General features: G+C 42.5%; 2 protein-coding genes across 2 annotated transcripts in view; one reads left to right on the top strand and one right to left on the bottom strand.

Annotated features, from left to right (window-relative positions):
• The first annotated feature begins 979 nt into the window (after positions 1-979).
• The window catches only part of CAT (catalase), a 39,392-nt gene continuing 13,145 nt past the window's right edge, over positions 980-27,226 (top strand). Inside the window, exons 1-8 of the mRNA XM_024752613.1 lie at positions 980-1,151; positions 16,852-17,023; positions 18,063-18,173; positions 19,153-19,283; positions 19,745-19,849; positions 20,450-20,575; positions 26,170-26,361; positions 26,817-26,969. Of these exons, the coding sequence (XP_024608381.1) occupies positions 1,086-1,151; positions 16,852-17,023; positions 18,063-18,173; positions 19,153-19,283; positions 19,745-19,849; positions 20,450-20,575; positions 26,170-26,361; positions 26,817-26,969 (1,056 nt within the window). The 5' untranslated portion in view covers positions 980-1,085. The remainder of the gene's footprint in view (positions 1,152-16,851; positions 17,024-18,062; positions 18,174-19,152; positions 19,284-19,744; positions 19,850-20,449; positions 20,576-26,169; positions 26,362-26,816; positions 26,970-27,226) is intronic.
• On the bottom strand, positions 22,778-23,451 carry LOC112404580 (non-histone chromosomal protein HMG-14-like). Its single transcript, XM_024752614.1, has 2 exons — positions 23,307-23,451; positions 22,778-23,067 (listed from the first exon to the last, which is right to left on the bottom strand). The coding sequence occupies exons 1-2, from the start codon at positions 23,449-23,451 to the stop codon at positions 22,907-22,909; spliced, it is 306 nt and encodes a 101-aa protein (XP_024608382.1). The 3' UTR covers positions 22,778-22,906.

Genomic DNA, 27,226 nt, shown 5'->3' on the forward strand with positions numbered 1-27,226 from the left:
TTCTGCTATTTCACTTATTAAAATGCACTGCTCGAACACCTCAAAAATCAGCCCCATTAACTTACTGAAGAGATTTTCTAAACTCTATGCCAGCATTTCTACTAATAAATAGTGGGTTTGAGCATCTTAGTTAACTTAGTTAATTATTCTACATCAGGAGCAAGCCAACCTCTTGATTCTTGTTTATACTGTCATGGTGGGGAGACTTCATTGATCTTTAATGTCTTTTTGTTGTGAAGATTAAGTGATAGAGTCTGGCAACCATCAGCAATGTCTAGCACATAGTAGACACTCAAAAATGGGGAGCTTCTGAACCAAAAAGGGAGTCTAAAAGGTTGAATGTTCTTCCTATGTATTTTAGACTATTAAGATCATTTAGAACTTGCCAATACTTTTGCTTTTCTGTGTTTTTTAAAAAGGCATGTCTTTCTGTGCATAATCTGTAGCAAAGAAGAAATAATGCAACATTTGAGAGTGTGACCACTGGTCATACTTAAATGCAGAATCAGTGTATGCATTTATTCCAAATTCCATCAATCCTTCAGTTGTAAACAATATTAACATTAGAACATGACAAAACTTCATTTTGCACAGATGAACTCAACCCAGAATTTCTTTTTCTTTTTTTTTAAGAGCTGAGAGCATATTTACAGAGTTCAAAGCCGCACCCAGCAGGACCTAAGGTTTCCCTCAACAAAACTGGCAGTCCACCAACCGCTGCGTCCCAGGGCAACCTGAAGGATGCTGATAAACCGAGGAGAGAGTCACGTCCTGGTACTCGGGGCCCCGGCCCTAGGTTCCTTAATCCCGCGGTTAGGGGGTCTGAGCCGCGGGTCTCCCCACCTTTACCAAACCCTCCCCAGCTTCTCCCCAACCTCTCCCCCTCCGAGTTCCAGCCCCACCCCTATTTGGTTTCCAATCCCATCCCGCCTGGCGCTCGAGCGGCCAATCAGGAGGCGGTCCCGCCAAGGGGGGCGGGACAAGGGCCGGAGCTGAGGGGCGGAGTCTGAAGTAGCCAATTTTAGCCGCGGGGCTGGAGACGCGAGAGTAGAGGTACCCTGCAGCGTTCTGCAGCGCCAGACATAATGGCGGACAGCCGGGATCCAGCTAGCGACCAGATGAAGCTCTGGAAGGAGCAGCGAGCCGTGCAGGTACACCCTGCGCTCACTGAGACGGCCCTACGGTCCGCGCAGAAAGCTAGGTGTCCGCGAGTAACCGCTCCTGTTTCTCCAGCGCGGCGGTTCGGTAGGGCTGTACCAAGATAACGGGCGGTGTGTGTGTGTGTGTGTGTGTGTGTGGTGTGTGTGTGGTGTGTGTGTGCAGGATTTGTCGCGGGTCGCAGGTCGCGGGTGGTTGGCTTATAATTTTGCGCTTTTGCCAGCTGGGTCAGAGGTCGCAACTTGAGGCAGGAGTGAAGGCTCACGTGGAAAGAGGCAGAGAGCTGCAGCTGCAGGAAAGGAAGTGAGGGGGGAAGTCGGAACAGGCTCTAGCTTTGCCCTTGCTCAGTGACTGCCAGCTTTCATATTTGTGGGGTACCAGGGGGACAGGAACCGTGTTTTATCATGTCGACGTCCGCAGCACCGTACACACAGCATTAAACAACTAAATAAAAAGATGTTTACACCCATGATTTCTTTTGCACTTAAAAACATCAAGTCTAGCATTTTAGAGCTAGAAGTGACCTTAGTGATTAATTAATGCACTTATTTACACATATGCTTTGAGTGCCAGCATGTGCTAAGAACAGTGCTGGGTGAGTGGTACAAATTCCAATGAGGCCAGAATTGCACCACACAGAAGCTCCGAGTCCAGTCTGGGAGACAAGACAGATAAACAAATGATTACCATCCAACGTGGTGAAGGCGCTAATATAGGTTAATTGCAGAGTGTACAGGGAGTGACCAACTGGGCTGGCAGGCTTCTCAAAGCAGCTGACATCTGAACAAGCGCTTTAAAGATGAGTAGGATTTCAGCCCAGTGGTGGTGGGCCAGGCATTCCTGGCCTGTACCCTGGGGTGCAGAGCCTTGAAGGGCATCTCTGAGAAGGTTGGATGGGATGAGAGCGTTTATTATTTTTTTAATAGATCTTTATTGGAGTATAATTGCTTCACAATACTGTGTTAGTTTCTGCTTTGAGTCTTCTTTTGTCAAATTGGCCCAGAGAGTCTGAGGGACTTGCCCAGTTCCCATGGTGGCTGGTTAATGGCAGAGAGAGGACTAGAGTCATGTCTAGCGCTCTTTCTTAAAACCAGGTTAGTGTTAATGAACTAGTATTAATGCTGAGTTCCCATGGATTGCCTTATAGTTCCCTGTTTGTGGGAAGGCTGCCATTCTCTTCTAAGAGCCTGGAAAATTTATCATTTTCCTCCTTATATGCTACTAGGGTATTTAGTTTTTCATGAGTTCTTAGTCAAAGTGACCCAGAGAGACTTAGCATCTTATCAATCAAGGACAGGCAGCTAGTTAGTGGCAGGGTCAAGGTTAGAACTCAGCTTCTTGGGGCCAGGACTCTCTCCATACCCAGTGGTTGCTGCATCCTGGTTCACATGGAGGTTTTCATGAATACTTGGTGAACTGAAAAAAATATGGACAATGTAGTGAGTTTTTCATAAAACAAAATTTATTCTCTTTAAAGGACTCCCCTGAGACTAGCTTGCCTCTTCACTGTTTGGGAGAATCATTAACTGTTTTTAAGTCATTATGACCTCGCTGGTGATTTACCCCACCTGGTCACCCATGTGAGAAACAGCTGGCTCGCAAAGCACATCTATAATTTGGGTACTTCTAGTTGAAATACTGCTGTCTCCTCTGCCCATGCATCTCAGTGCACTGTTTACATTGTCCTGATTGGCCGTCACATTGATGTCTTGTTGTTTCTTACTTGAGCTGCTCTGAGTGAAAACTGCTTATTTCTTTGAGGTGACTCCCCCCACCAAACGGAATTTTGCATATATCACATGGCCTTTGTAATTTTTCAGTGCTTTCTTCTGAAAATTTTCAAACATTCAGAAAAGTGGGAAGAATTGTGTAGTGTATGCCCATATATCCACCACATATTTTTTGCTGTGTATTTTTTTATTGCATGTTTTTCCATCTGTCTGTCCCTTCATACATCTTTTAACCTGTTTTTTGGAGGTGCATTTCAGAGTAAGTTGTAGACATCAGCAGACTTGACCCCTGAACAGTAAGTGTGCAAATTAACAGAATTCAATGCTTATTTATGTTTTTAAGGCAAAATTTATATACAAGGAAGTATACAAATATTAAGTGCACCATTCTCTGCTTTTTGATAAATATAAACACCTGTGCATCCGGTTCCTTTATTAAGGTACAGAAGATTCTCATTACCCTGGAATGTTCCCTCATGCTGTTTCCAGTCTTTTCCTGCAACCCCTGCAGTCTTGCCTCAGGCAGCCATGTTGATTTTCTTTTTTAACCGTCGATTTATGTACTTTTTGTGTAATGCTGCTTTCATTCAGCAAATATGTTTTAAGATTTAAAAACATGTTTTAGACTTCATTCACGTCATTGCATGTATCCATGGTTCTTTTATTGCTGGGTAGTATTCCATTGTATGATTAGACCACCACATGTTTATCCGGTTGCTGGGCACCTGGGCTATTCCCAGTGTGTGGCTGTTATGAATAAAGGTTCTATAAAGAATCTTATGTAAATCTTTTTGTACACATATGCTTTTATTTCTCTTAAAACATACCTATGAGTAGAATTGCTGGGTAAGTGAATAAGGTAATTGAATGTCTTGTGAGAAACTTGTAAGCCTTTTTCCAATGCAGTTGTACCATTTTACAGTTGCATCAACTGAGTTTGAGAGTTCCAGTTGCTCCACATCCTGTCATCTTTTGGTATTGTCATTCTTTTAATTTAAGCCATTCTGGTGGGTAGGAAGTGGTATTTGCATTGCTCTGATGACCAGTGATGCTGAGCATCTTTTCATATGCTTATTTGACCATTGGTATATATTTCTTTGATGTATCTGTTCAAATCTTTTGTCCTTTAAAACATTGGATTGTTTGTCTTATTATCCTTAATTCATAGCCCATATTTTAAGTACAGTCATGTATGGGCCAGGTGCTGTAATAATATTATACATCCCAAAGTGTATAATGGCATAAACATATTAGAAGTTTATTTCTCTCTTACATGATTAGCCAAAGTGGTTTGAGGTTGAAGAAGGGGGTAGTGAGTACTCTGCGGCCCACAGTTATCGAGGGCTGCAGGCTGAAGGAGGACTCCCCGTTGTCAACACATGGTTTCTTAATGTTGCCCTCCACCTCACTGTCTAGTCACAGAAGGTTAAAAGCATGGAGGAGAGTATGAGGGAGGTTTAGGGGCCAGGCTGGAAGTGGTGTAGGTCACTTCTACTCACCTTCCATTGTCTAGCACCCTGTCACATGGCCACACCTACTGTGAGGGAGGCTGGGAAACATAGTCTACCTCTGTGCCTAGGTAGCCAACCCTACTACATTGTATCCAAACATACGTTCCATGTGGTGACAACCTCTCTAGCCATTTTCTTGTGATGTGGTGATGGGCAAACAGACATAATCACTTTTAAAAGGGTATGTCCTTTTTACTTTCTGACTTTAAAATATTCTTTCTGTTAGAAAATTATGACAGTAAAGGGTGGTATTTTAAAAAAAATCTCCACTTGCTTGGCAAATTTTTTTTTTATAAGTGGGCAGCTCTGTGTCAGTAGCCTGCCTCCCACCCCCCAATTTGTTTTTATTTTTTCTGGATTGTGAGAGCTTTAAGTTATGGAACGACTGTTGGAGGGCACCCTGCTGTCTCTGTCCTCAAGAACTAGATGCCGAATGTCAAGCTGCGTGTCTCCTTCTTTAAGACCCGTGTCAGCCAGCACGAAAGCAATTTTTTGGGCGTCTCTCCTTGTGGGAATATTTTGTTGCTGACAACTGAATTGGGACCTTTGTGAACTTTAATAAGCGCGATGAATGAATCAAATATGTTCGTAGGTATGACTTGGATCTTCTTAAAAACTTTATTTTTCTTTCTGTCAAAATACATTGAAGGGAGGGAGGTGGTTCTCCATGTATTTCCAGTCACTCTGAATGGAACTTAGATGGAAACTTTGTCGTTCATTGCTTAGAATGCCATTGTCTCTTCCTTTGGGATACTTAGGGTACTTGGTAGCCTCTGATCCCTTAAAAACTGGAGAATTTGAGCATTTCAAGGGAACCTTTTTTTTTTTAACAGTTCCCTTATTACTTGGGAGAGAGGTGGAGTCTTATCCCATCCATTCCTGTCAATGAGTCATAAGACAGAGCCTTTGAGGGTTTATGTATTTTTTAGGGTAACGTGATAATAACTGCATTGATGTTACACTGCTAACATTCAGGCTGGAGAAGGGGTGACTCAGTAACTTCTTGTGCACACGTGCTTTCATTTCTGGTGGCAACTACCTAGGAGTGGGACATAGTATGGCAGAAAGAGAGACAGATGGACATTAGGAGAAGTTGAATTAAAATTTCTAAGCTTTTACTTCTTTTAGCCAACACCTAGACCACTCTGTATTTTTTTCCTGGTAAGAAAAGAGAGGCTGATTGCGAAACATAAAACAAGCAAATATTTATTTTTGTTTATTTTCTCACTTTGGTTCTTTATTTTCTTTCTGGTACTGTGACTACTGTAGTTTCTACTACAAAGACTAGCGAAATCTTTTATATTTGTGGATCAGTTGTCCTTCAGTTTTTGAGCCTTTCTCTCCTCTTATTCCCTACTTTTTTGAAAAATTGAAGGACCAGAGCAATTCCCAGTGCTATCAGATTTATTTAGTAAAGTCAGTTTCAAGACAGAGAAAACCTCTTTTGCAGTAGTTATTCTGTGTATTTTCAAGGTTCTTTTCTTGGTGGGATTATTCTAATTGTTTGCTTATTATTATTATTATTATTATTATTTTGCGGTACGTGGGCCTCTCACTGTTGTGGCCTCTCCCATTGTGGAGCACAGGCTCTGGACGCGTAGGCTTAGTGGCCATGGCTCACGGGCCCAGCCGCTCCGCGGCATGTGGGATCTTCCTGGACCGGGGCACGAGCCCGTGTCCCCTGCATCAGCAGGCGGACTCTCAACCACTGCGCCACCAGGGAAGCCCTGTTTGCTTATTATTGAAAAGCAGTAGCAGTGTATTTTAACCATGTCTTGCTGGAAACGTGGACAACTCACCAAGAAGAGAGGAGAAAAATATTAGCAACTACTGTGACATGTTTCCTCTTAGAAAAAATAATACAAAAGAGCCTTGCTGTAAAAACAAACATTTCCCATTTGAGTGAGAGAGGAGGTGTGTTCAGTCAGTCTGAGCTCAGCCATCCAACCATGTGACCTTGAAGTCTGACATTTATTTATCTTCCTTGTAGAAGGCAACTTTTTAGTTTTTTCTGGAATTAAAACTATCCACTAGAATCTAAGAAAATGATACAAATGAACTTATTTACAAAACAGAAATAGACTCACAGACATAGAAAGGAAATTTATGGTTAACAAAGGGGAAAGTCGGGGGGGGGAGAGGGATAAATTAGGAGTTTGGGATTAAGATATACACACTACTATAAATAAAAGAGATAACCCACAAGGACCTACTGTATACTGTATAGCATAGGGAGCTATACTCAATATCTTGTAATAACCTATAGTGGAAAGGAATCTAATATATATATATATATATATATATATATAAATCACTTTGCTGTATACCTGAAACTAACACAATATTATAAATCAACTATATTTCAATAAAAATTTTTTACAAAAGCACAGTCAATGGAGTCCATCCAGACCTACTTTAAAAAAAAGTGATTACTGATAGCATTGGATTAATATCTACTGATAAAATAAAAGAACAAAATAAACTACCCACTAGGGACTTCCCTGGTGGCACAGTGTTAAGAATCTGCCTGCCAGTGCAGGGAATACAGGTTCAAGCCCTGGTCCGGGAAGATCCCACATGTCACGGAACAACTAAACGCATGTGCCACAGCTACTGAGCCTGCAGTCCAGAGCCCGCAAGCCACAACTACTGAAGCCCGCACGCCTAGAGCCTGTGCTCCACAACAAGAGAAGCCACCACAATGAGAAGCCCGCACACTGCAACGAAGAGTAGCCCCCGCTTGCCACAACTAGAGAAAGCCCGTGCGCAGCAAGGAAGACCCAATGAACCATAAATAAATAAATTAATTAATTAAACAAGAAAAAACACTACCCACTAGTTTTCTTCCCTGGAATCCTTGGAATAATTTTTTATTTTCTTCAGGCATTTGCTCCTCTTGCCCCCATGCAGTTCAAGGACAGGCAGTTCTTTGCTTGCCTGTGAGATCTTTTTTTGTTTGTTTGTTTTGTTTTGTTTTTTGCGGTACGCGGGCCTCTCAGTGTTGTGGCCTCTCCCGTTGCGGAGCACAGGCTCTGATCCACTTTCCCCCCTTGGTGTCCGTACGTTCTCTACATCTGTGTCTCTGTTTCTGCCTTGCAAACTGGTTCATCTGTACCATTATTCCAGATTCCACATATATGTGTTGATGTACGATATTTGTTTTTCTCTTTCTGACTTACTTCACTCTGTATGATGGTCTCTAGGTCCATCCATGTCTCTACAAATGACCCAGTTTCATTCCTTTTTATGGCTGAGGAATATTCCACTGTATATATGTACCACACCTTCTTTATCCATTTGTCTGTCGATGGGCATTTAGGTTGCTTCCATGACCTGGCTATTGTAAATAGTGCTGCAATGAACATTGGGGTGCATGTGTCTTTTTGAATTGTGGTTTTCTCTGGATAGATGCCCAGTAGTGGGATTGCTGGGTCATATGGTAGTTCTATTTTTAGTTTTTTAAGGAACCTTCATACTGTTTTCCATAGTGGCTGTATCAATTTACATTCCCACCAACAGTGCAAGAGGGTTCCCTTTTCTCCACACCCTCTCCAGCATTTGTTGTTTGTAGATTTTCTGATGATACCCATTCTAACTGGTGTGAGGTGATACCTCATTGTAGTTCTGATTTGCATTTCTCTAATAATTAGTGATGTTGAGCAGCTTTTCATGTGCTTCTTGGCCATCTGTGTGTCTTCTTTGGAGAAATGTCTATTTAGATCTTCTGCCCATTTTTTGATTGGGTTGTTTTTTTAATATTGAGCTTCATGAGCTGTTTATATGTTTTGGAGATTAATCCTTTGCCCGTTCATTCTTTTGCAAATATTTTCTCCCATTCTGTGGGTTGTCTTTTCATCTTGTTTATGGTTTCCTTTGTTGTGCAAAAGCTTTTAAGTTTCATTAGGTCCTATTTGTTTATTTTTGTTTTTATTTCCATTACTCTAGGAGGCAAGTCAAAAAAGATCTTGCTGTGATTTATGTCAAAGAGTGTTCTTCCTGTGTTTTCCTCTAAGAGTTTTATAGTGTCTGGTCTTACATTTAGGACTTTAATCCGTTTTGAGTTTTTTTTTGTCTATGGTATTAGGGAGTGTTCTAATTTCATTCTTTTACGTGCAGCTGTCCGGTTTTCCCAGCGCCACTTACGCCTGTGAGATCCTATTGTTCCTTGAGCAGTGAGTGTATTGTTTGTTGTCAGCCTAAGGCTGTATCCCATACCAGTTAGCACACTGCTGAGATGGCCTGTTGTCACTTCAGTGATACTTTAGTATACTTTGTTTAGTACCAACAGGACCCATTTGGTTCTTGATGAAAAACACAGTTTGATCTTTTCTTACATGTATTGGATTTCACTTTTTCCATTATGTATTACTTAGTATTTTACTGAATGGCAGTTCTCCAGGCAGATGGTATAGAATAACTTAGGCAATTAGTAAAGTAGAATGAAAACTCCTTCTCGCCTCTTGAGCTTAGAATGACTAACTGTTCTTGACTTATACTGAGACCCTTAGTGGCTTAACCATGATGAAGTCAACTTACAAAAAGAAGTATATCTCAGTGATGAAGTGTCCACTTAGAGCCCAGAAAGCGTAGTTTTCAGTGTTTCAGGCAGTCAGAAAAATTTCCTAGCGTTGTCAGTTCACTGATTGTGTGCTAGAAAACCCCCTCAGCGTGATGTGGTGTTGAGGCGAGTCACTGTCTGATGCTGAAAATGAAAAGCACATCAGACTTAATCCAGAGTTGAGGAGTAAGTGGCCTACATGGAAGTTAGCGTTTTCCACTTTTTCTAGTGACGGTAAGCCCTGTCTGGGCAGGAGCCAGCGTTCATCACCTGGTCTGTTGTATGTTTTGAGTGCAGTGCTGAGTTTGCCTGCTCAGAGCTACCACTCATGTATGATGCGGCCCCCTATTTCTCTCCCTTGCTTCAACTTCTCCCTCATTTCTTTTCTTAGGCATTTCTCTTTGATTCTTCATGGAAAAACAAACACACAAACCCAAAACTTTATATTGTGGAAAATTTCAAACCAGAACTGAATAGGGAGGATAGTTTAGCGAACCTCCAAGTGCCTTGTCTCTCAGCTTCAATAATGAATTTCTATCCCACCAACTCCCCCCCACCCCATTTTTGAAGCAAATAGCAGGCACTGTATCATTTTATCTGTGAATATTTCAGGATATATCTCCAAAAGGTAAGACTTTTTTTTAGTAATACTGTGGTCACATCTACAAAATGAACAGTAATACCTCACATCCTCACATTTCCAAGTAGCATGATCAGTTTCCCAGATTGTCTCTGTGCAGAAAAGAGTTTCCATGCAGGCCTGAGACTGCTGCCCTTTGAAAGGCCTCTTGGCAAGGTTAGCCCTTGGCTGGCATCCGGACCTTGGCTTTCTGGAGGGTTCCCACCACCCTAACTGGTAAGAGTGGCTCACAGTGCCTAAGCCATCTGTGCAAACAGTGTGGTTTATGCTGAGCACCTGCTTTCCTTCCGGGAGTCAGAGGGTGTCTCTATGATCAGCCCCCAGTACAAACCCTGGGTGCCGAGTCTCTAACGAGCTTCCCTGTGAGACAGCATTTCACGGGAGTTGCCACAGCTTGCTGGGGAAATTAGGCATGTCTTGCATGACTCTGGGAGAGGATTCTTGGAAGCTTGTGCTGGTTTCCTCTGGACTTTGTTGTGCTTTTTCTCCTTGCTTATTTTGCTTTGTACCTAAATGCTGTAATAAATAACGGCCTGAGTATGCCTAGATGCTAAGTTCTGTGAGTTCTAGGGAATCACTGAACCCGGGGTGGTCTTGGGGACCCCTGACACTGTCCGTCTCTCTTTTTTTAACACTTTGTTCAAAGTCAGATGCAAATAACGTTCACACACTACATTGGTTGATATGTCTCTTAAGTCCGTCTTTCTCCTCCCTAGGGTGGTTGTAAACGAAGTTTATGTGGCTTAAACTTTAAGGGGGTCAGGTGAGGGGTCAGGCTTTATAGTCAGACAGGGTTCAAATTGAGGCTTGACCACCGGCTAGGTTACTTCACCTCCCTTCTCTTTGGTTTCCCATATTGAAAATGGAATAATAATTCTCCTTACTTTGCAGTATTGCTGTGAGAATTCATTTATCTAAAAGGTGTGTGTAGATGAATACATGTCAATTACCCAGCCTGAAGAATATGTGCAGGAGACGTTAGCTATGTTGTTTTGAGAGGTGCTATAGCGTGTGGGTAAGATTTGGGTCCTCGAGCCAGTCTGCTTGGGTTCAATTTCTGCTTCTGCCCCATTCTAGGTGGGTGGCCTTGAGCAAGTTGTATAACTTCTTGGTGCCTCAGTTTCCTCTTCCGTGTAATGGAGATTATTATAGTCCTTACCTCGGAGAGATGGATTAAATGTGATCACCGAGTAAAGAGTTTAGAACAGCGCCCGCAGAGCAAGCTGTTGTTTGTTGTTTTGAGGCTTGAGCGAGTCTAGTAGGTTAGGCCTCTCACGTACACGTTGCACACCTAAGCTGACAGAGAAGCAGGGAGTCGATGGCATGAGAGGAATCCAGAATCACCTTTATTATCGGTAGAGGCTTGACTGGAGAATGTGGCTTAGGAGTTTTGGCCAAGAGGGCCTGCTGAGACCGCTCTCCTGAGCTGAATTTATTTACCCCTTGTGTTTAGGCAGCTCTGGAGATGACCAGAGGAATGGCTGCTGCCTGCAGCCATTGGTTTCCAAAGGGGAGAGAGTGGAGCCCTGTGCAGGCCTGGGTCCCTTTCCTAAACTGCCCCATCAGGGGAAGTCCCCCCCCCTCCTTCTTTGGATCAGGACAGAGGCCTGGAGCACCAAGAAATCTGAGGACCAGGACTGTCTTTGGTTTTCTGTACACGGGTGTGTCATAGACAGTGATTTGCTAGAAATACTAGGTATATTCTGTATTGACCTCTGGGAATGTGAAGCTGTTGTTATGACTGTTGGGATTGAAAGTTGGGGATGGTTTGCATGACCACTGTTTTTCAATTTAGAAAAGGAAAACTAAGATGGATAGCAAGTTCTTGGAAATTGTGTCAGCAGTGGGCACTAATCAGTGGAAGCTAGGTTGATAAAATATTTCATCAGAGAAAGCCAGCCTGACTCCTCCCAGGAAAATTTCTTCATCCGTGTCTTAGTTTGAGCCAAAAAATACAAACAGCAAAGCCAAAGTGGAATTTTACTTTAACTTTGCGCAGGCTCAGCGGCCATGGCGCACGGGCCTAGCCACTCCGCGGCATGTGGGATCTTCCCGGACCGGGGCACGAACCCGTGTCCCCTGCATCGGCAGGCGGACTCTCAACCACTGCGCCACCAGGGAAGCCCTTACTTTAACTTTGAGTCCTTCTTTCTAATCATGGTGCCAGTTTTTAGCCAGGCCAAAGTACTTCTTTGCCTATTTCTGCAGCAGTCTTTATAAGAAGTTTGTCTGAAGGTGATTGATCAGAATATGGAGTTATAAGTTCAAATATTTCTCTTTTATTTTTTGGAGGGGAGGTACAGGGAGAGGCATAGACTATTGTTGTATCCTCCTCCTTTTTAGAAATAATCCTTCTTGGCCATTTCATATTGGTCCATAGTTTAATTCATTCCCATGTTGGATGCACAGCATTGGTTGTGCACTTGTTGGTAACAGAGCACTGTGGCAGGTGTCAGGGCTATAGATGCAAAAGGAGTGTGCTGTCTAGAGAGGAAAAACTGTGAAGTACACAGATAATTATTATATTTATTCTGTGGGGCACAAGAAGTTGCCCTTGGCCCAGCTCATGGGGTGGCATGGGCGGGGCAGGAAGAGTGGTCCAGGAGAAGCATGTGTGAATGTCATGAGGAATTGGCAGCCAGAAAGATGTAAACACATTAACAGGTACTGATGCTGCTTTTCTAGAGAGGGAGCTCTTAGAATTGTCCAGCAACAGAAAAGCTCTTCTGTCTTAAAAAATTCTAGTTGTAAAGTGACCTTGCACTGAGTTAAAAAACAAACAAACAGAAACCCCCCAATAATCAGCAAGTAGGCAGGTACATCTTTGCCCTTCCATACTTGTTACATGTTGCAGGTAAATGTGTGCTGCCACGTTGAAATCTGTGTAAAGTTACTTAAATTCTCTGAGCGTGTAGCATCACCCATTAAATGGGAGTAATGACACTTATCTCACTGGGTTCTTGGGAGGCTTGAATGAAGGTAGCTAGGATAAGGCCTTGCGTATGGCAGGTGCTTGAGAAATGGAAGTTACAGAGGGAAATGAGGAACATATACAGAACATATGCAGTTCTGTCAACTGCATTGATTCTGTGTTTGTCCTTTCTAGTTAGCTTTGGACCAGCAGTAACCACACTCCATCATATTCCTAGAGAAAGCCCAGAGCTTGCATTGTGGGATGTTGTTTCTTTTGTCTGATGCTTGTGAAAAACAGGGGCGCAGGCTACAGGATGTGGTTGTATTATGGTTTTCCTGGCACTCACTGCCCTCAGGAGCCCTCTGTCCACCCTCCTCCAAGACTGCAGACCCATAGCATTGTGTGTGCAGGACACAGGGATGCTTCTTGTCAGCCTCTGTGGTCTGTGGCGACGGGGAGGACAGGGACCCTGGCTGGTGAATGTGTGAGTGTTGAGATGAGTCGCCTGAGGGACCCTTGTTCTAAATCCACATGCCCTGCTCCACTGCCACCTGCCGCCGCCCCCCTCACCATCCAGCCTGTAGAGGGGTCCACCTTGGGATTGTTGAACTTCTAATGTGACCCAGGTGTGCTATGGCTGCTTTTTGTGTCCTTGACCTGCAGACAAGCTCTGAGTTATTTTTCCCTCCAGCCCTTTCTCTCCCAGCCTCTGGCTGAAGTCTGCCATGCTGTTGCTCTTATCCTCGCTGCCAGATGGTTGCTGCCTTTGCTGTTTGTAGACTTTTCATTTTTTCTCTTCTTCCCTCCCTTATCCACCCCCCCTGCCCACCCCCACACTTCCCAGCTGGTGCAGGGAGTGGCTTCATCGGACTGTACTCATATAAGCAGGTATCATCTTCCAAGTTTTGCCATTCCAGGACATTTTTGTCATTGCTTGTAGCCCTGGAGGGCTGATTTTCACTGCTTTCTGCTTCAAGTTCAAAATTATTCTAAATGCTTGAGACTCCTGGAAGTTTGGCTCAAACGGAAACAAAAACAAATTGTGTCTACACTGGGGCTGATCACAATGCTCGCTGCATGGAGCTAGCTTTTTTTCAGAAATGAGTTTTAAAAATTTGCTTTCGAGGTCCGTTTCCCAGCTCCACCCTCACTTTCAGTAAAGCGTCATTGCGTTAACTCTCTCCATCTCAGCTAACATACTGAGTCCTTCTTCTCATCTAGTAAATACTCTTATCTTTGCTTGAAGTCAGTTTTTCTTATCTGATGTTGCCCTAAACACCCCCTGAAGTCAGGGATCTTTTCCTCCCTAGTCTTTGCCCACTGGCCTCCCTTCTGTCTTGCTGACCACGTTGAAGCTTTCCCTGCCACACTCGTTTTAAAAGCAAATTACATATCCATTAGCATGTGTGAGGAAAGGTGTTAAAAGTGAGAACAATTGATCTATTAGACCAGGGAATAAGAAGAGATGACAAATGCTGCATTTGTAACTTACAAACCCAGGTTTCATTTCTCCAGGGGTGGGTGTTATGGAGGAGATTCCTGCGTTGGGGGGAGGGAGGCCCAGTGGTGGCAATGTTCCAGCATTGCCAAGCGAAGATTCCATGATTCAGTGTCACCAGGCGAAACCATCTCATTCTTTAGTTCTTCACTCGTTCATTCGCTCATCCGGCTTACTCTGATCTGCCTCCTTTGGGCATGGTTTTTATGCTTGACTTTATCACACTGACCTGGTCATGAGGAGGGGTCTTGTGGTGTGCTCTCATTTGTTTCTCAGCAGCAACTCCTTCCTGTATTAGGGGATGCAGAAAAGTAAATGACACTCTGACCTGTTTACCTTTCCTTTTACTAAGCTTGGTATTCTCCCTCATACTCTTCTCCTTTATGGGACGTTCCTCCCCTCCACCCCCCTCTGCCATTTTTAGGTTTCCTTTAGTGCCTTGATTATGTGATGAAAAGAGCATGTAAAGGGTGGACAGACTTAGTTTACTCAGACTTTTTACAATTTTAATTGTAGACCATCCAAAAGCTTTAGGTTAGTGGTGGTTAATCCTGGCCTCACTTAGGAATCACCTGGAGAGCTCAAAAAAATAACAGCCCGGGCCTCACCTAGACTAATTGTATCACTAATTTCTAGGGGGGGATGGCCAGGCATCCGAGTGCTTTAAAAAGTTCCAGGTGGGCTTCCCTGGTGGCACAGTGGTTAAGAATCCACCTGCCAATGCAGAGGACACGGGTTCAAGCCCTTGTCTGGGAAGATCCCACATGCCGCAGAGCAACTAAGACCGTGTGCCACAACTACTGAGCCTGCGTGCCACAACTACTGAGCCTGTGTGCCACAACTACTGAAGCCTGCATGCCTAGAGCCCGTGCTCCGCAGCAAGAGAAACCACTGCAGTGAGAAGCCCGCGCACTGCAACGAAGAGTAGCACCTGGTCGCCCCAACTAGAGAAAGTCCGCACATAGCAGCGAAGGCCCAACACAGCCAAAAATATATAAAAAAAAAAAAAAAAAAAAAACTTTAAAAAAAGTTCCCAGGTGATTCCAGTGACATCCAAGGTTGAAAAGTCAAGGTTTTAGGTTTAAACTAAAGGTGAAGTTGTGCAATTTCACTCTTTCTTTCTCTGATTCATTTTCTAGTTTAGATTTTAAACGAGTATACAGTGTCACATTTATTAGCGCATGTGTGTCTTCCAAAGGGGGTGGTGTGATTGGGTGGTAACCACAGACTGGACACGTAAACTTTCATATAGTTTGGAAGGGTTTGTTGCCGGATGGGCAGGGAATAGGGCGAGAGAGTCTGGATGGATACCTACACATCTGTCATGGTTTCTAGAAAAATAAAGCCAGAAATGCTTTGTTTCTGGTATCAGGTCACTTTCTCATGGCCAGTACAGCAGTAACATGTATTTGCCTGGTGTGTGGCTTTATTTTGTGTACATTCAGTTCTCTTAATCCATGTGTTAACCCTGGGAAGTAGTTATTTTTTGTCCATTTTTCAGATGAAAAATAACCTCAGAAATACTAAGTAACTTGCTAGTAGCCACACATCTGGTAATTGGCAAGGCTGGGGGTTGGACCCACCCAGTTGGAGGTGGCTTAGCTCTGCATCTCCCCTGATTTCCTAGTGACCAGGGGAGGTCATGGGAGAGGGAGTTGGCTGTAGTCAAAAGCAGAGTGTGACCACAGCTGGGAGCTGCCCAGGATCATGTGAGGCTTAAAAGTGCTGTCCCCACTCTAGAGAAGGGACAGCTGAGAGGCTTCTGATGTAACGGAAATGGGAGAATTGGGTGGATGAAAACGAATTCTTTATTACCATAAAACAACCTATCTCATCTCAGAGACATTTGGCATCTTTAGAAAATTAATACTATAGGGACTTCCCTGGTGGCGCAGTGGTTAAGAATCCACCTGCCAGGGCAGGGGACACGGGTTCGAGCCCTGGTCCGGGAAGATCCCGTTTGCTGCGGAGCAACTAAGCCCATGCACCACAACTACTGAGCCTGCGCTCTAGAGCCCGTGAGCCACAACTACTGAGCCCATGCGCCACAACTAGTGAAGCCTGTGCGCCTAGAGCCCGTGCTCCGCAGCAAGAGACGCCACCGCAATGAGAGGTCTGCACACCACAAGGAAGAGTAGCCCCTGCTCGCCGCAACTAGAGAAAGCCTGCACACAGCAACGAAGACCCAATGCAGCCAAAAATAAATAAATAAAATAAATTAATAAAAGAAGTTTAAAAGAAAAAAGAAAATTAGTACTATAATCCATCTTACCAATAACTGTTTATTATCAGTGACAACAAAAGCCACTGACTTTTTTTCTTTCTTCTTGGAATTGAAAAGAGATGTTGCAAATAGCTGGTACACACTGCTTGAGAGAAATGAATGCATTGTACAGGATGACCCGCCGTGACCTCTGCAGCAGTCAGGAAGAGTTTATAAGATTGAGGAAAGCATTTACAGGCATAGCTTCTGTGGGCACCATCGTCTCACTATTAGGTCGGACGTTCCACGTTCAGCACATATGATCCATTTGGGATGATCCGTATGTGGGGTTTCCTGTGTGGAGCCCGGCGGCTGTAGCTGGAGCAGGGGTGGAGCAAGCTGGCGAGTTATTTAGCCATCTTCCTGCTGCTCAGAGCAGATTTCTTAGGATTTCTGCGACCTGACTATAAATTTCAGGCAATTGCATATTTTGAGTATTTCAGTACTTTTGTCACAGGAAATTTAAAAAGAGTTTGGGTAGAAGGTATAAAAAATGCAAAACGATGTGCCCTGTGATGGCGGAAATTAAGTGTGTGATTGTACTGACTCTTGCACTCTTCTCCTCTCATGTTCACTTAGAAACCTGATGTCTTGACCACCGGAGCGGGTAATCCGATAGGAGACAAACTCAATATTCTTACAGCAGGGCCCCGCGGGCCCCTTCTTGTTCAGGATGTGGTTTTCACTGATGAAATGGCTCACTTTGACCGGGAGAGAATTCCTGAGAGAGTCGTGCACGCCAAAGGAGCAGGTGAGAACTGTGTTCATTTGTTGTAAAAGGACTGTTTCATAACACCTGGGTTAAAAATTCCTTCTCAAAGGATCAGAGCTCCTTTAATAGAAGTGCCAAATCTCCATTCCAGGGGGAAGGGAAAAAATGTCTGTCAATAGAGGAGTCAATAATTAAATGATGGTTATTTCCCTGGATTTCACATTATATATAAAATATTTTTTACTGAAAATAAAAGTAATCTTCCTTTTAGTCCATTTTGCAGTTTACTGAAGAGGTAAAAATGTGGAAGTACCGACACAGACATACTGTAATTATAATTAGGTTTAGATGGTGCACTTAACTGGATAAACACTGGAATGAACTGGGCAAAATCGATGACGGTTGTGTTAGTGTGGTGGGTTTGTGGTGATTTTTCCTTTCTGTTGAAAACTTCTGTAAAACTTTTATCTTGCATTTATTAGAGAAACAAAAGATGGGGGTGGTGTTTAAAAGAAAACTAAAAACTCAATAGGAAAAACAAAGGAAGTTGTTTTGTTTTAGCTGCTTACTTGGACTCCCAGTTAGGACTTCCCAATTTCTTTATTTGCTCTTCCATCTTCTCCAGCTTTTTTTGCGTGTCTTTTCCCTCAGGATTTTGATATGCTGTTCAGTTTGTTGTTTGGCTCTGTGGCGACCTTCGTACGTGCTCAGTCCTTCTCTCCCTGTGTTTTCTCCTCCTCTCCACCCTGTTCTTTCTCTTCTAGGTCCTGCCTCTACTTCAGGGGCCTCTCAGGCCGTGTCCTCGTGGCAACCTTGGCTTGTTCCTTCTGGTCCCACCCATCTCCCCCTCCTCTTTGGCTCCAGCTGTGTAGCACTCAGCTTAGTACTAAGTGACCTAGGACTTTGCATTTTGCTCTCATCATTTTGTGTTTGGTTATCTCCCCTTCTCCCATCATCTTGGAAGCTCCCAGAAGGCCAGTGCTAAGCCACCAGTTTCTCTCTCACGCAGATGCCTATTGAGGGCCTGATGGCCTGAGTGACGGTCTTGTGATGAGGATTTCTGTGTCTTTTTCCTTAGGGGCTTTTGGCTACTTTGAGGTCACGCATGACATTACCAGATACTCCAAGGCGAAGGTGTTTGAGCACATTGGAAAGAGGACGCCCATTGCAGTTCGCTTCTCCACTGTTGGTAAGTTGGTCTGTTTGCATTACTGGTGTTGCTTAACTCAACCGTGTATCTTATCTGGGGCATTTATAACTTAATTTCAAGAAAAAACTTACCAGACAATAGAAAACAAGCACTTCTTCAAATGATAGCAAGGTTTTACAGTAGAAAAAATATTTTAAGACATGTAGAAAGTTACTTATAATTCTGTTTGTTGAGGTCTTAGGAAATCATACTTACGCAGAGGCCGCCTCTGCAATCCTGTGACATTTGGAAAGAATTTTTCCTACAAGTGGTTGCATGAAGTGGGAATCTTACTCAGTAGCCATGATAACAGTTGCCCTTTATTGAGAATTAACTCTATGCTATCCATGGTTGGTGCTTTACTGACATTGTTTATAGTCTGTAGATGTACTTTGCAAGATGGGGTTCTTTCTATTTCAGAGAGAGTAAGTGATTTTCCTCATGTTACAGAGCTAGTAAGACTTAGAGCTATCAAACTGCATCTCAACACACCACAATGCCTGATTAATTCTGTTTCTGCATGAATTTGTGCATTTTAAAAATACTGTGGAATGCAAAAGTAAATGAAATTAAGAATAAGAATTTATGTTTTGACTCATTTTCTTAGTATTAACCTCATAATTTTGACACTCACTTATTCTCTTTGTTCACTACCTTAATCTTCATAATTATTCTCTTCCCTTAATTTAAATTTTAATTAACGGTTTGAACAAAGCTATCTTTTTATGTTAAGTGGATAATCTTTTCAGCTGTTGTTAACATAACACTCTCTCATTTCTCTCAGTTAATTCTTTTGTTTACTTTTTAGTCTGAGTTAGCTGGTGGGTAGTAGAAATAATAACCCAGGCACTTAAATACCTAATTTACTTCTAGAAAACGAATTGGAAAGGATAGATCCCAGTGTTTCTTTATGACTTTAGGCTTCTTGGATGCAAAGTACTCTTGTGGAGGCTTCATTTTTCTCATTTGAATCTTCTAGCTGGAGAATCAGGCTCAGCTGACACTGTTCGTGACCCTCGAGGGTTTGCAGTGAAATTTTACACCGAGGATGGTAATTGGGATCTTGTTGGAAATAACACCCCCATTTTCTTCATCAGGGATGCCATATTGGTAGGTGATGAAGTATTTTGCACTCTGCAGATATTTGTTGATTTAAATTGATTTCAAATACTCTGTATAGATTGGCATTTGAGGAAAAGCCCTGGGAAGGGCAGAAAGAAGAGAATTTGGATTGGCTAGATTGCCTTTTTAAAAATTTTTCTGTATTTAATATCTTTTTATAAGGTCAACTAACAACAGTTATCATTGGTCTTAGTTTGGCATTTCGGGATTCACTGATGTTATGGGAATAGTCCAGTTTTCCTTGCAGAGCTTGGAAGATGAATAAAAAGAGGCAATTTGCCCTAGAAACACGTAGAGGGCAAATTTCATTTTAGGGTTTTGCAGCTTAAAATTCTAGGATTACATTGTTCAAAATAATATTCTGTAAACCTAGCGTTAAGCAATGTATAAGACACTGTAATTCCTGTAAACTTAATTTTTGGATTTTTTTTCTCTCTTTTTCCATTTAGTTTCCATCCTTTATCCACAGCCAAAAGAGAAACCCTCAAACGCACCTAAAGGATCCTGACATGGTCTGGGACTTTTGGAGCCTGCGTCCTGAGTCTCTGCATCAGGTGGGAACACCTCTTTTTTTGCTATGTTATATCACCTGATATGGAACTCTTAATTATGCCTCATACGTTTTTATCCCGTTTTGGCTATTTTATTGGAATTGGTTTTTGACTTTCTTTTTGGGAGTCTTCCTCAGATTTATTGATCCTTGAAGGGTTTTATAATGATTGATTTTCTTAATCTTTCCCCATTCATAGACCTTACGTGATTCTAGAATCATTATCAATTGATATTTAGCAATATTAAGGATTACAGTTTCTAGTAGGGAGTAAAGTTCTTTGTATTAGGGAAATGAGGGGAAAGTAGTACCAAACAAATTTTCTATTAAATTAAAATTTGAATAGCAAGTTAGGCTAGTTTTCAGATTTGTTTTAACGTTTCTTTATAGAATTTTGAGCCATGAGGTTAATGATTTATATACCATTCTGCTTTAAAATTCTTCTGTTTGTCATTTTTTACAAATGGTAACCTTTCCTGTGGGCACTTGGCTAGTATGTTCCATGTCATTAGGAGATTTTTATGGAAACTTAGGAATGTCTTAAAAATATAAGATGTTTTGATTTAAACTGAAAAATTTTACACTTTACTTTTCTGTTCCTTAGGTTTCCTTCCTATTCAGTGATCGAGGGATCCCAGATGGACACAGGCACATGAATGGATATGGATCGCATACTTTCAAACTGGTTGATGCGAATGGAAAGGCTGTTTACTGCAAATTCCATTATAAGGTACATGATGCCTTTGGGAAGTGCGGTGGAAGGCTCCCACCACCCACGTATCCTTACTTCTTCTGAGGATTGGGCAAGAATCAAGGCCTTCCCCACATTAGCCATACCTCTGCCCTCAAGGATGACAAGTATTGATCTGGTTGAGTAAGACCATGACTGTTGTGTTGACCACAGCTTGAGTGAATAGACTCACGCTGCCCAATTAGAAGAACTGTGTGTAGTCTCTCTTTGGTCTCTTCATGTGGCTGGAAGGTAATAGCACACAGCTACTATCAGCAATCAAGCTTTCTTCTTCTGGACCCTGGGAGCGCTGCCATGAATATTTGGGAAAATGCTCATTTTGTGCTTGCTCTCTGGTTTAATATTTTTGGTGCCGGCAGGTGCACGTTGATATTATTTTCTCTCTGGAGAAGGAAGATCTAAGGTTTTAGATCAAAGGTAAAGAGATAGGGCTTCCCTGGTGGCGCAGTGGTTAAGAATCCGCCTGCCAATGCAGGGGACACGGGTTCGAGCCCTGGCCCGGGAAGATCCTACATGCTGCAGAGCAACTAAGCCCGTGTGCCACAACTACTGAGCCCACGTGCCACAACTACTGAAGCCTGCGCGACTAGAGCCCGTGCTCCGCAACAAGAGAAGCCACGACAATGAGAAGCCCGCGCGCCCCAACGAAGAGTAGACCCCGCTCACCGCAACTAGAGAAAGCCTGCTCACAGCAATGAAGACCCAACGCAGCCAAAAATAAATAAATTTATTAAAAAAAAAAAAAAGAGATAATACAGGTCTCCAAGCTAGGTAAAAGGAAATTCCTACCTGGTTTAGCCTAGAGTTCTTTGTTGGAGTTTAGAGTCAAGTGTTAGCAAACAGTAAAGTGTTATATTGCTTTGCCTTTCCTAGCCCTGAGTACATTGTTCTGAGCATATATGGTTTTGGGGTTCAGGAGGGGATTAAGACAGAATTGGGGCATTTCTATCTGTAATACCAATCTCACTCTCATTTTCAACATCTGATGCTATCTTTCCAAAAACATTTCTCCTAACTTTTTAATTCATCCATCCATTGTTTTAAATAGAACTTTATTTTTTTATATAATTTTTTTTCTAATTTATTTTACTTTTGGCTGTGTTGGGTCTTCATTGCTGCACATGCTTTCTCTAGTTGCGGCGAGCAGGGGCTACTCTTCCTTGCGGTGCGCGGGCTTCTCATTGCGGTGGCTTCTCTTGTTGCGGAGCGTGGGCTCTAGGCACACGGGCTTCAGTAGTTGTGGCTTACAGGCTCTAGAGCGCAGGCTCAGTAGTTGTGGCACACAACTTAGTTGCTCCGTGGCACGTGGGATCTTCCCAGACCAGGGATCTAACCCATGTCCCCTGCATTGACAGGCAGATTCTTAACCACTGCACCACCAGGGGAAGTCCCATCCATCCATTTTTAAGGATTTATTGAGGATATATCATGAATAAGGCATGTAGAAAAATCAGTTACAAATGTCAGAAAACAAAAATTCTGTTTTTTTCTTTCATAATTGAGATTTTATTGGTTGTTTTGAGGATCAGTACACAGACATTTCAATTTGTACACAGTTCTTAACATATGTACAAAAAAATCTACAAAAATCATGTAGTTGTGATTCTTTTCTAAACAAAATCACAACTACACAGAGTCACTTATTTCAGTGACTTTCCAGCTTAAAATTTGGAGGCAAAATTTCCTTAACGGAATATCAAGTACCAGTATCTTCCAACGTTGATGTGCTGTTACATCATAAGTCCCACTAATTCACGATTTAATATCATATATACACTATGTACTCGAATTTTAATTGTTAATGAAGTTACTAGGAAAACTGGACTACCACGACCAAAGATGTAGCAGAGTGCATAAAATTCTGACCAGGAGAGCCAAGATCAAGGGGTGGTTCGATTTAGGAAACAATTCTACCAAAAACAACATGGGAAGAGACATAATTTAAAGTGTTCAAGACGTTTAAGTGCACAACTGACTCCAAATTGCCATTTGGTATGCTTTGTATTATAGGATATAAAAGCTATCCCCATTTATGGAATGTTAAGCTGACACCTGAGACAATCAAAGCCTCCCATATTCAATATCCCACTATTTTCTGGTTGTACCAAAAAATAAACAACCAGCAAATGATTTCACCTCTTAAAAAAAGCATTTACACTTAAAAAATGGGATGAGGTGGGATTTCCTCCTTCTTAAAACTGTTTCTAAAGCTACTAAAAAACTTGGATTTACAAAATAGTTGATAAAAATATTCCTCTGGATTGTACAAGAAGGCAGACAGGGACCACTGATAGGACCGGGTGTGTGATATTAATCAGTCTTGGCTTCTTTCTCTCCTGCTTCATCAGAGGCTGGGCTCTCCTCGTTTTTAGTTTCTCCGTCTCCTGCAGGTAAATCATCTTTAGTCTCTTGGTTAGCCACTTTGGCCTGTTTTCCCTTTGCTCCCCTTTTGCCTTTTTTATTTATTTTTTATTTTTATTTTTTATTTTTTTGCGGTCTGCGGCCCTCTCACTGTTGTGGCTTCTCGCGTTGTGGAGCACAGGCTCCGGACGTGCAGGCTCAGCGGCCATGGCTCACAGGCCCAGCCGCTCTGCGGCATGTGGGATCTTCCCGGACCGGGGCACGAACCCATGTCCCCTGCATCAGCAGGCGGACTTTCAACCAGTGCGCCACCAGGGAAGCCCCCCTTTTGCCTTTCGTTTGCACTTTTTGTCTGAACATTTATCCTTTCCTGCTGGCTTTTTGGGCTTCATTTCCACTTTTGCAGGAGCGGGTTTAGCTGACAACCTTGCAGATCTCCTCTTGGGCTCCTCATTCCCTGACCCCTCTGCAGAGCTGACCTTCCTCTTGGGCATCATGGCAGCAGTCGGGGGTTGGAGGGGTGTGCTGGGCTGCCTGGCTGCTGCTTTCCTCCCACCCAAAATTTGTTTTTTTCATGTGCTTTCATACAATCAGATCAGATCAGTTACTTTTGGGGAAGTTTTTGAGAATCTTTTAATTAACTGAGGTGTTTTAAAGGGTTCTCTTAGTATGATCTTGGCATTGGTTAGAATAAGTAATATTGCCAGAGAACTCTAGAAGGTTATTAAAAATCCTCTGGTTGCCTAAGAACTTGTTTCCAAATACTACTGCTAAAATAAGCAGAGACAGAAGTGGACACGTGACAAATATAGGCTCCCCCTTAATGATATCCCAAAGACCTATTTTCTTCTGTCCTGTTTTAATTGTTATCTGAACAACTTGTGTGGGTATATCAAACAGGAAAACTGTCACCTGTCTTTATACTTACGACTCGGATCTATAATCTTTGGCAAGGGACGGTTGCAGGAAACAGTTGACCCGTTGGCTTGTAATTGCCAAAAGGAGCAGCATAGTGTCACTTAGAGCAGAACTAAATGATCGTATCTCAGACAGCTAGCATGTTGTGACTTTGTAGTTAAAACAATCTGAACTCAAATCTTCCCTCTTCTAGAGAACTGTGACTTGGTATATTTCTCTGGGGGGCTTCCCTGGTGGCGCAGTGGTTGAGAGTCTGCCTGCCGATGCAGGGGACACGGGTTCGAGCCCTGGCCTGGGAGGATCCCACATGCTGTGGAGCAACTGGGCCCGTGAGCCACAACTACTGAGCCTGCGCGTCTGGAGCCTGTGCTCCGCAACAAGAGAGGCTGCGATAGTGAGAGGCCTGCGCGCCACGATGAAGAGTGGCCCCTGCTCGCCGCAACTAGAGAAAGCCCTCGCACAGAAACGAAGACCCAACACAGCCAAAAATAAATAAATTTATTTATTTAAAATAAAGAGTTCTCTGAGCTCCAGTTCTGTCACAGTAAAGTTGGGTAATAGTCCCAGCTGTCAGCGGTCCTGGAAAGATTGGATTCCTTATGGGTCTGTTCAGCAGAGGGCTCTGAGGTAGCATGAGATCTACATAGATTCATCAATCTGGATTATTCTGACCTCAGATTATTCTTTTCTAAACCCAGGGGATTCAGTTAAAATCAGAAAGGTATTGAAATATTGTTGCACAGTTTACCGTATTAGCTGGGTGATCTGCAGATGGTGACTTCCATTTTCTAATCCTGAAGATCTAATAGTAAGAAGAGTTTAAACCTTCCCACTGGCTAGAAAGAGTTGGGATTTCTGTGGTAGAAATAGACCAGCCTTCCAGAGTTGACTTGCTAAAGAAATATTTCCATGGTGCCTGACTTGTTGGGGATCTTTCAGAATAAGACACCGGTGGGAACTCTGTTGAAGAGCAGGATGGGATGAGAATAGGAGCGCTTGTGAAAGTGACTTAACTTCTTTGGGTCTTAATGGCTTGTTTAGAAGGTCAGAATACTGATTTTAGTTGCTCATACTCGGAGAACTGCTTTAGAGCGGCTGTACTGAAGTTCTTTTCAGCTCTACAAACTGTGACTCTGTGATTTCTTAAAAAAAAGAAAAAAGGAAGACAGTTGGGGTGGAGGGATACTAGCTCAGCACAATCTCAGTAACTGACTTGAGCTATTATAAAACAGGGAATTTAAAAAATTACTTCACGCAAAAAAAAGGGAAAGTCCTTTAATTTCATTAATCATTTGCTTATTTTTAAAATATATTTTGGACTTCCCTGGTGGCACAGTGGTTAAGAATCTGCCTGCCAGTGCAGGGGACACGGGTTCGATCCCTGGTCCGGGAAGATCCCACATGCCGCAGAGCAACTAAGCCCCTGCGCCACAACCACTGAACCTGTGCTCTACAGCCTGTGCGCCACAACTACTGAGCCCATGTGCCACAGCTACTGAAGCCCACGTGCCCTAGAGCCCGTGAGCCACAACTACTAAGCCCGCGTGCTGCAACTACTGAAGCCCGGGCACCTAAAGCCTATGCTCCGCAACAAGAAAAGCCACCACAATGAGAAGCCTGCGCACCGCAACAAAGAGTAGCCCTCGCTCGACACTAGAGAAAGCCTGCGTGCAGGAATGAAGACCCAACACAGACAAGAAAAAAATATATATATTTTAATTTTTTTTTCTGATCTGAAAATGGCATGAGTATAAAAATTCAAATAATAGCCGCTCTGGAAAACAGTTTTGAAATTCCTCAAGAATTTAAACATAGAATTACCATATGACCCAACAGTTCCATTTTAAGATATGTCCTCAAAGAAATCCACTGAATTGGACTCTTTAAAATGGTTAAAAGATAAATTTTGTTATGTATATTTTATAGCAAAAATTGTTTTAGCTTGTCTGAAGACAGTAATGTAGCATTCTCTATGAGTGAAAAATTGAAAATAAACTGTGTCAACAATTTTAAAAATTCAAATAATATAGAATACATAAAGGGAAAGAAAGACTAATTTTAAATATAAAATGTGTAGACAGATTCCCTGGACATTGAGAAGAATCAGGATAATCAAGTAGAATTTCTTAGTGATAAATTCATACTTGTATCAGATTTGAACAGTAGGATTACTGTTAGAAGGAAAATCCAGTCTTTGGTTGGTGTTACTCATAATCCTTCAATGAATTATTGATTAAAGTTCGATAACTTTGCTAATAAGTTTCAGTTTGAGCTTCTTTTCTTTCATTCTGTAGACTGACCAGGGCATCAAAAACCTTTCTGTTGAAGATGCAGCAAGACTTGCCCAGGAAGATCCTGACTATGGCCTCCGGGATCTTTTTAATGCCATTGCCACAGGCAACTACCCCTCCTGGACTTTTTACATCCAGGTCATGACATTTAAACAGGCAGAAACCTTCCCATTTAATCCATTTGATATTACCAAGGTGAGTCAGTTAACAACTAAACTGTTTTCCTTTTTAAGTGTCTTTGCAACTAATTAAAAAAAATTGTGGTCAAGCATTCGCAAGTTGTATACAAAACACAGTGGTACCACTTAAGAGTTTCCTAGCCTGTGCGTGAGGGCTCACCAGCATTTCCCTTCCAGTTCCTGTTTGATGAGTTTACTAAGTTCATCTGGGTGGCCTGATATATTGTTATTAGCAGGGAACAAATTTTGATGAGCTGATGTACTTTTGCCCAGGGAAAGACTCAATGTTTACTGTTGTGAAAGTTTTAACCAACGCACTCACCTTAAGTTCTTATCATTTTGTTGGATTCAAAAATGTTATTTTCACTTATCATCATTGGCTTCATTGTATTTGAAAGCTGATATTTTTATGGGTACTTTAATTTCCTTCTGTTGGTTGTCTGGTAATTGTGAATATGGCATTATTTTTAGGTTTGGCCTCACAATGACTACCCTCTTATCCCAGTTGGTAAACTGGTCTTAAACCGGAATCCAGTTAATTACTTTGCTGAGGTTGAACAGTTGGCTTTTGACCCAAGCAACATGCCGCCTGGCATTGAGCCCAGCCCTGACAAAATGCTTCAGGTAAACCTGGTGGATTGAGAGGTTCTGAGGCGGGAGTGTGTGCGCGCACGCACACGTGCGCGCGCAGAGTGTAATTTGGCATGACCTTTATATGAAGAATTAACTAGAACATCACTTAAACTTTTGTCTGGGTCCTTAGTTCCTGTGGGACTGACTGAAACATCCTTAAATGAGCATTACAGTGTAAAACAAATTTCATTGTAGGTCCCTCAATATGGTAAGACTTTGACATTTAGGCTCTTAATTTAAAAGAAGTT

The sequence above is a fragment of the Neophocaena asiaeorientalis genome, unplaced genomic scaffold (genome assembly GCF_003031525.2).
Source record: "Neophocaena asiaeorientalis asiaeorientalis breed wild unplaced genomic scaffold, Neophocaena_asiaeorientalis_V1.1 scaffold196, whole genome shotgun sequence".
NCBI lineage: Eukaryota > Metazoa > Chordata > Mammalia > Artiodactyla > Phocoenidae > Neophocaena > Neophocaena asiaeorientalis.

Coding starts and splice junctions, on each gene's coding strand:
- LOC112404580 (XM_024752614.1), bottom strand. CDS start 23,451: ATGCCCAAGAGGAAGGTCAGCTCTGCAGAGGGGTCAGGGAATGAGGAG. Junction 23,068..23,306: donor AAAGGATAAATGTTCAGACA/AAAAGTGCAAAC, acceptor AAAAATAAAAAT/AAAAAATAAATAAAAAAGGC.